Source organism: Chiloscyllium plagiosum, unplaced genomic scaffold, assembly GCF_004010195.1.
Source record: "Chiloscyllium plagiosum isolate BGI_BamShark_2017 unplaced genomic scaffold, ASM401019v2 scaf_14135, whole genome shotgun sequence".
Lineage (NCBI taxonomy): Eukaryota > Metazoa > Chordata > Chondrichthyes > Orectolobiformes > Hemiscylliidae > Chiloscyllium > Chiloscyllium plagiosum.
The window spans coordinates 6,586-15,643 of NW_025208953.1; the positions used below are offsets into that span (position 1 = coordinate 6,586).

The window sequence follows — 9,058 nt, forward strand, 5'->3', positions numbered from 1 at the left end:
TGTGACCAGTGGAGTGCCACAAGGATCGGTGCTGGGTCCTCTACTTTTTGTCATTTACATAAATGATTTGGATGTGAGCATAAGAGGTACAGTTAGTAAGTTTGCAGATGACACCAAAATTGGAGGTGTAGTGGACAGCGAAGAGGGTTACCTCAGATTACAACAGGTTCTGGATCAGATGGGCCAATGGGGTGAGAAGTGGCAGATGGAGTTTAATTCAGATAAATGCGAGGTGCTGCATTTTGGGAAAGCAAATCTTAGCAGACTTAGACACTTAATGGTAAGGTCCTGGGGAGTGTTGCTGAACAAAGAGACCTTGGAGTGCAGGTTCATAACTCCTTGAAAGTTGAGTTGGAGGTCATGTTGATAGGATAGTGAATAAAGCGTTTGGTATGCTTTCCTTTATTGGTCAGAGTATTGAGTACAGGAGTTGGGAGGTCATGTTGCGGCCATACAGGACATTGGTTCAGCCAGCATTGGAATATTGCATGCAATTCTGGTCTCCTTCCTATCGGAAAGATGTTGTGAAACTTGAAAAGGTTCAGAAAAGATTTACAAGGATGTTGCCAGGGTTGGAGGATTTGAGCTATTGGTAGAGGATGAACAGGCCGGGGCTGTTTTCCCTAGGAGTGTCAGAGGCTGAGGGGTGACCTTATATAGGTTTACAAAATTATGAGGGGCATAGATAGGATAAATAGACACAGTCTTTTCCCTGGGGTTGGGGAGTCCAGAACTCGAGGGCATAGGTTTAGGGTGAGAAGGGAAAGATATAAGAGAGACCTCAGGGGCAACATTTTCACGCAGAGGGTGGTATGTGTGTGCAATGAGCTGCCAGAGGATGTGGTGGAGGCTGGTACAATTGCAACATTTAAGAGGCATTTGAATGGGTATATGAATGGGTATATGGGCCGGGTGCTGGCAGGTGGGACTAGATTGGGTTGGGATATCTGGTCGGCATGGACAGTTTGGACCAAAAGGTCTGTTTCCATGCTGTACATCTCTATGACTCTTTGACTCAGTTACTGGACAAGCATCAGGTGTCAGGCGGCAAGTTATTCACTGCAGAGTGCTGAGATCTGACCTGCTCTTGCAGACATTGTATTTACATAGCCAGTGCAGAAGAGTTTATAGTCAGAATATGTTTCATACTATTGTTTAAGTAATAAAGTGTCCTTAATGTTTTCTTTTCGAAATCAGATGTCATGTTACAAAAATAATTTTTCTTATAACACATTCCCTGAACATTTTATCTGCATTAACAATTCAATAAGGACTCATTACATTAATTAAACTCTTCCACAAAATATTCCCATGCTTCTCAGAGTACAATTTGCATTGGAAATAGTGAGGACTGCAGATGCTGGAAAGTCAGAGTCGATAAAGTGTGGAGCAAGAAAAAGGAGAAAGTGAGGTCTGCAGATGCTGGAGATCAGAGCTGAAAGTGTGTTGCTGGAACAGCGCAGCAGGTCAGGCAACATCCAGGCAACAGGAGAATCGACGTTTCGCGCATAAGCCCTTCCTGTTTCTCCTGTTCCCTGGATGCTGCCTGACCTGCTGCACTGTTCCAGCAACACATTTTCAGCAAGAAAAAGCACAGCAGATCAAGCAGCATCAGAGGAGCAGGGGAGTCGATGTTTCGATCAGAATCTTTCATCTGAACAGATGAGAGGTTCCTACCTGAAACGTCGACTCCCTGCTCCTGATGCTGCTTGACCTGCTGTGCTTTTTCCAGCACCACACTCTATCGACTATAATTTTCATGTCCTACCTTGTAATTGCCTCTGTTAGCTTCTCTAAATAAATTACATGTCATAAAGTAATGTTCGAACATAAAAATAATATTCAGGTACAGAAATACTTTGTTCACTGACCCCTAGTTAGTATAAGTTACCATTTGTCTCAGCTGTTTTTCTTTGTGAATTTCCCGATCATGGCTCAGAATTTGCATTCTATCTTCAGGATTGAATACAAAGAAGATGTCGTGAATCTCATAAAGGGCAGCTCGTAACTAGAAAAAGGAAACCAACACTTACAGATATGGAATTTTGCAGTCTAAAATTCAACTGACTGAATTTATGCAATTTGACTTAATACCTGTGTAACAACTCTTTCGTGCAATGAAAGATCTTGCGATGACACAGCACCTCTTTTGAGAGGGGTTTCTATCTGAAAATTATTGATAAATTCCAAGGTATCCTTCAACAAAAACATACAAGTAATTACATACAAACCCAAATGATTGCTACTGCTAGAAATTCAAAATATATTAATATGCTTATTTCTACCTCAGTTTATTTCAAAATCTATTAAAATATAAATTGTACTAAGCATAATATTTTTTATCCCAACAATATCTGTTTCCAACTTTCACTGGAGAATTGAGAATATATCAAAAAAGGAGAATTTGAACAGCTATCTTTGAAACAAAGGAATAGGACTAACTGAACAGCTCTTCCAGAGGCAAGAACATCACAATGGGCTGAAAGATTCCATGAGTGATTTCTTATCCACAAGCATACAGTGTCAGATTTTAAAGTTCTTACTTTCACAGTTTGTTGAAGTTGTTTCAATTTCTCTGTTTTCATCAGTCTACGAGTAAGGAATCCTTTTGCCACAGCTGTAACTTTATTAAACTTCATCTGGATGTCTGATGTAATCACCTTAAATACAGGAATTTCATCACGATGACATCAAAGTGAAAGCTTGACAAGCTTCTCGAGTTAACTCCATTCGCTCCAAAGTATTACAGATAAAAAACAACAAACAAAATAGATAAATTTCTTCAACAAATAAAAAGAACTGCAGATGCTGGAAATTAGAAATTGCTGGGAAAACTCAGCAGTCTGGCAGCATTTGTGGAGACAAACTGAGTTAATGTTTTGAGTCCAGTGACCTTTCCTCTGAAGAAAATATAGCCAGGAAAAGATGGGGTTTGTGGAGGGGAAAAGAGTAATGGATTGGAGCATCCGCTTAGCATTCACTCCATCCCCCACCCCATCTTAAGCATATATTCTAGCCTTTTCCAAGCTACAATCAGATAAATCCCTTCACAAAGCAATGTAACTAGCTGAGGACTGATATTCACATGCGGTATTGACCAAGACTGTATTGGGAAATAAATGTTGTGTTCAGAATCTATCAGGTGGCAAATGGTCAAATGCAGTCCATCCAGTTTGTTTATGATAGAAAGATTTCCATCATAATCTGCCGACATAAGAGATTCATTGTATTCTTGGCTGGTGTGTACTCACGTGTCATTTACACAGCTGTGTGACACCCAAAAAAAAGCACCACAATATCTCTAAATAAGAAGGGACAATCCATTCTCCAAATGTGGAAGTACTTGGAATTTAATATGCATGGACTGGGTTTTCTAGGGCTCACGAATCCTGACAGTTAAATGCAGGAAGGAGCTGCCAGATGAAAATCAATGGCAGCACTATGTTAGCATTTTAACTCCATTAAACTTAAAAAGAGGATTGTATACTAGTATGATGCATTGGTACTTCCATTTTTTAAAAAAGTTCCCAGCTCGTTATCTGCTTCTAAATTCTATTTTTGCACAACTGGAGATGAAAGGTATAACTCATTTATCTTCTTTCATTTGCATCAGCCTCTTCATTGAAAATTTCAGTCGATTCTCATCACAAGATTACTCTTCAAAGAAAGCTATGCAGCATAAGTGGGAGGTGACAATTTTCCTGGGATATAGAAGCAGGAACTCTAGTTTGGTGCAAGAGTACATTCCATTAAAGGAACTCAAGTGCACCTTGGAAAGAGCTGCACAAAGGGTCATGAACAATTGGCCGGAGGCAGTCAACCTTGTCAAGAGGCTACATAGCACAATGCTCTAATTGTAAAGCCTTTAAATTTAAAAGATTACAATAAGAAGGACAATAGAATATTATATGGCCGTCTAGGAGGAGGAAGTGAGGACTGCAGATGCTGGAGATCAGAGTCAAAAACTGTGGCGCTGGAAAAACACAGCAGGTCAGGCAGCATCTGAGAAGCAGGAGAGTCGGTGTTTCGGGCATAAGCCTGTTCTGATGAAATGCTTATGCCCAAAAACATTGACTGTCCTTCTTCTCAGATGCTGCCTGACCTACTGAGCTTTTCCAGCATCACATTTTTTGACACAATCTAGAAACTTGATGTTCTATTTAAGAGAGCAGAGAGGTCAGATTTATTGGCGGTGATTCTATCACATTTTAATAAAATTACCTCCCCCTCTTGCAGATGCTAGAACTGTGTTAATAAACAGAGTACATAATTCATATATTTTAAAAATATTACTTGCATCATAGGCTTTTTCACCCCAAGAAAAAAAATTAATTTTGATTTTAAAAGTGAATAAAATAGTTACTAGTTCTTGCCTATGCACGCACTTCAGTCTCAGTGAAACCTCTTGAAACCTTACAGAGCAAATTCATTCTCAATATAGATAGATACTAATAATCTGGAGAACTCCAGTTCTGGTAGACCTCCTGGCATCTATCCCATGTGGAATACTAGTCAAAACAATTACAGAAGAGCTCTAACAATAGTGAAATGCTGGTCTGAGTCCCAACCCATGTAGAACTGAGCTGACATGAAAGCCAGCATCTGCACTTAATTCCATGTAAATCTTAAAATTTACATGGAATTGGCGTGTTTAGACATCCAAATACATGCAAGAGGAATGACAATAAATTACTGGTAAAAGACTAACTCAAGATTCTAAGAAAAACAAAGACTTAATAAGCATGTTGATCATTCCACACATTACTTCTGCCATTTAGGAATCTAAGTAGATTGTACATAGCTATCTTGTTCCATCTCACCTGGGACCGTCTATTCCGTTGTTTAAGGAAACATGAAATCTGCATCTCACGCATTTCATCATTCCCAGTTCCCCATTGACTCAAAGAGGATTCAGCATTTGTTGAATTACTGGTAAAGACTGGAAAAATAAATTGGCAAACAATGCAACTTCAAAACATTGAGCAAAGATTTTAAAAAAGCGCTATCACTGAATACCCACCTTCTGAATTATGCATTCTTTAACTCATTTACAGGTAATTTCCCCAAGATTAGGTTACAAATCATTCAAACCAGCTATCAAGAACATCACAGCTTGGAGTAATTCTCAGTTACATCAAAGTTCAATGTCATTAGGGTGGATAACAAATACTAGTCTTGTCGGTACACTCCATCCCACAAAAGAATGTTAAAATAATTGAAATCATCCAAACTTCAGCACAAAATCAGATGAATGCATTGTGGTTTATCGGAAGGGAAGAAATAAATAACATGGTGACAGGCTGGAATCTATTATTAAGCAGGTTATAGCAAGATATGTGGAAAATCTCAATGCAATCAGGCACAGCATGATGGTTTTGGAAAGAAATGGCACTTAATGAATTTATTTCTGGATTAGTTGTGCTGGAAGAGCACAGCAGTTCAGGCAGCATCCAAGGAGCTTCGAAATCGACGTTTCGGGCAAAAGCCCTTCATCAGGAATAAAGGCAGTGTTTATTTGACTTTTTTTTAAATGAGGTAACAAACAACACTGATGTGGTGTACGTCAATTTCTAGAAAGCATTTGATATAGTGCCACATCAAACAATGCCATAAGACCAGAGACAAAGGAGCAGCAATAGGCCATTTGGCCCATTCAGTCTCCTTCGCCATTCGATCATGATTGATAGGTTTCTCAACCCCATTCTCTTGCCTTCTACCCATAAGCCTTCATTCTCTGATGAATCAAGAACCTAACTCTGAAAAAATCAAGCCTTCCTCTGCCTTCTGCAGCAATGAGTTCTCCACATTAACCAGCCCATGGCTGAAGATATTTTTCCTCATCTCAGTTCCAAAGGGTCATCCTTTCACTCCCCTCAGGTCTTGGTCTCTCCTACCAGTGGAAGCATCTTCTCCAGTTCACCCTATCCAGACCTCTCAATATTTTCAAGTTTCAATGAGATTCCCCTCTCACCTTTGTAAGCGCCATTGAGTAGAGAACCAAAGACCTCAACTGCTCCTCATATGACAAGCCCTTCATTCCCAGGATCATTCTTCAGAACTCCTCTGGGACCCCTCAAAGATCAACACGCCCTTCCAGAGATATAGGGTGCAAAACCGCTCACAATATTCCAAATTCAGTCTGATGAGAATCTTATACAGCCTTAGCAGCACATCCCAGCTCATCTTCTTGCCCTCCATTTGCTAACAATGCATTTGCATTTTTTAATTGCTCACTGAATCTGCATGCTCACCTTAAGAGCACACAAAATAGAAGCTGTGGCATAGGAGACAACATGACAAGCAGAACAGCAGTTTGGTTAGCTGACAGGAAGCAGAGTAGGGATAAACAGGTCGTTTTCAGATTGAAAAGATTTAGTGTGTGGAATGCCATAGAGGTCAATAGTGGGGTCTTCAGCTATTTGCAATTTATATAAATATCATGAATGAAGGGACCAAATGCCGAATTTTTAAATTAGCTGATGACACAAAGACAGATGGGAAAATAAATTATGAAAAAGATATGAATCTGCAAAGGGATCTAGACTGGTTAAGTGAGTGAGCAAAAATTTAGCTGGTGGAATATCAAACTGGGCATACATAAACCTGATCACTTTGGCAGGAAGAACCAAAGTATTTAAATACGTAAGAATCGTATGCTGAAGTACAGGTAGACTTTAGTGTTCTGTACATTATTCACAAAATGTTAGTGTGCAGGTCCAGCATGTGATTAGAAAGACAAATGAAACTAAACAAACCAAAGAATTGTAAGTCATCTGGCCCTTTGAGCCTGCTCCAACATTTAACAGGATCATGGTTGATCATGCAACCAACTATCCTGTTCCTGTCTTTTCCCCGTATCATTTGATCCCTTTACTCTAAGAACTATACCTAACTCATTCTTGAAAACATTCAATATTTTGGCCTCCACCATTTTCTCTCAGAGAATTCAAAAGACTCAACTCTTTGGGTGAAGGAGTTTCTCCTTGTCTCAGTCCTGAAAGGCCTAACACAAAACATAGAAAATAGAACAATACAGCGCAGAACAGGCCCTTCGGCCCTCAATGTTGCGCCGAACTGTGAACTATTCTAAGCTCATCCTCATACACTATCCCATTATTATCCAACTGCTTATCCAAGGATTGTTTAAATCTCCCTAATGTGGCTGAGTTAACTACTTTGGCAGGTAGAGCATTCTACTGCCCTTACCATTCTCTGAGTAAAGAACCTGCCTCTGACATCTGTCTAAAATCTATCACCCCTCAATTTGTAGTTATGCCCCATCATACAAGCTGACATCATCATCCTAGGAAAAAGACTTTAACTGTCTGCCCTATCTAATCCTCTGATCATCTTGTATGCCTCTATCTTAGCCGCCTTCTTTCCAATGAGAACAGACCCAAGTCTCTTAGCCTTTCCTCATTAGACCCTGTCAAGCTCAACCCTGTCAAGTGTGAGGTTGTCCATTTTGGAAGGACAAATAAGAATGCGGAATACAGGGTTAACGGTAGGGTTCTTGGGGTCTATGTTCATAGATCTTTGAAAGTTGCCACTCAGGTGGATAGAGCTTGTAAGAAGGCCTATGGTGTATTAGCGTTCATTAGCAGAGGGATTGAATTCAAGAGTCGTGAAGTGATGTTGCAGCTGTACAGGACCTTGGTTAGGCCACATTTGGAGTACTGTGTGCAGTTCTGGTCGCCTCACTTAAGGAAAGATGTGGAAGCTTTGGAGAGGGTGCAGAGAAGATTTACCAGGATGTTGCCTGGAATGGAGAATAGGTCGTACGAGGATAGGTTGAGAGTGCTAGCCCATTTCTCATTGGAATGGTGAAGGATGAGGGGTGACTTGATAGAAGTTTATAAGATGATCAGAGGAATAGATAGAGTAGACAGTCAGAAACTTTTTCCCCGGGTACAACAGAGTGTTACAAGGGGACATAAATTTAAGGTGAAGGGTGGAAGGTATAGGGGGGATGTCAGGGGTAGGTTCTTTACCCAGAGAGTGGTGGGGGCATGGAATGCGCTGCCTATGGGAGTGGCAGAGTCAGAATCATTGGCGACCTTTAAGCGGCAATTGGATAGGTACATGGATGGGTGCTTAAGCTAGAACAAATGTTCGGCACAACACTGTGGGCCGAAGGGCCTGTTCTGTGCTGTATTGTTCTATGTTCTATATAGACCTTCCCTCCAGACCAGGCAACATCTGGTAAATCTCCTCTGCACCGTTTCCAATACTTCCACATCCTTCCCGAAATATGGCGACCAGAACTGCACACAATATTCCAAGTGTGGCTGCACTAGCGTTTCGTAGTTGCGGTTCCGGAACTCAATCCCTCTACCAATGAAATCTAACACACCGTATGCCTTCTTAACAGCACTGAAAATGTGTTGCTGGAAAAGTGCAGCAGGTCAGGCAGCATCCAAGAAGCAGGAGAATCGACGTTTCGGGCATGAGCCCTTCTTCAGGAAGAAGGGCTGAAGAAGGGCTCATGCTTGAAATGTCGATTCTCCTGCTCCTTGGATGCTGCCTGACCTGCTGCGCTTTTCCAGCAACACATTTTCAGCTCTGATCTCCAGCATCTGCAGTCCTCACTTTTTTCTAAACAGCACTATCAACATGGGTGGTAACTTTCAGGGATCTATGTAAATGGCTTCCAAGATCCCTCTGCGCATCCACACGACCAAGAATCTTTCCATTGACCCTGTTATTCTTCCCAAAGTGAATCACCTCACATTTAGTTGCATTGAACTTCATTTGCCACGTCTCAGCCCAATTCTGCAGTTTATCCAAGTCCCCCTGCAACCTGCAACATTCTTCTACACTGCCCACTACTCCTGTCATCTGCAAACTTACTAATCCATCCACCTATGCCTGCGTCTAAGTAGTTTGTAAAAATGACAAACATCAGTGGTCCCAAAACAGATCCTTGTGGCACACCACTAGTAACCGGACTCCAGGCTGAATATTTTCCGTCAACCACCACTCGCTGCCTTCTTTTAGATAGTCAGTTTCTAATCCAAACTGCTAAATCATCCTCAATTCCATGCCTCTGCATTTTCTC

At 41.0% G+C, this 9,058-nt stretch overlaps 1 protein-coding gene across 1 annotated transcript; it reads right to left on the reverse strand.

Annotated features, from left to right (window-relative positions):
• Positions 1-1,854: 1,854 nt before the first annotated feature.
• On the reverse strand, positions 1,855-4,934 carry LOC122546744 (centriolar coiled-coil protein of 110 kDa-like). The gene is made up of 4 exons (XM_043685385.1): positions 4,821-4,934; positions 2,544-2,660; positions 2,095-2,196; positions 1,855-2,008 (listed from the first exon to the last, which is right to left on the reverse strand). The coding sequence occupies exons 1-4, from the start codon at positions 4,872-4,874 to the stop codon at positions 1,874-1,876; spliced, it is 408 nt and encodes a 135-aa protein (XP_043541320.1). The 5' UTR covers positions 4,875-4,934; the 3' UTR covers positions 1,855-1,873.
• Positions 4,935-9,058: the final 4,124 nt, after the last annotated feature.

Bases quoted from the DNA above. Each gene is read 5' to 3' on its own strand.
- LOC122546744 (XM_043685385.1), bottom strand. From the start codon at position 4,874: ATGCGTGAGATGCAGATTTCATGTTTCCTTAAACAACGGAATAGACGG. The intron at 2,661-4,820 runs GTGAGATGGAAC...CCTGTATTTAAG, and splicing joins AACGGAATAGACGGTCCCAG to GTGATTACATCAGACATCCA. The intron at 2,197-2,543 runs GTAAGAACTTTA...TTTTTGTTGAAG, and splicing joins AACTTCAACAAACTGTGAAA to GATACCTTGGAATTTATCAA.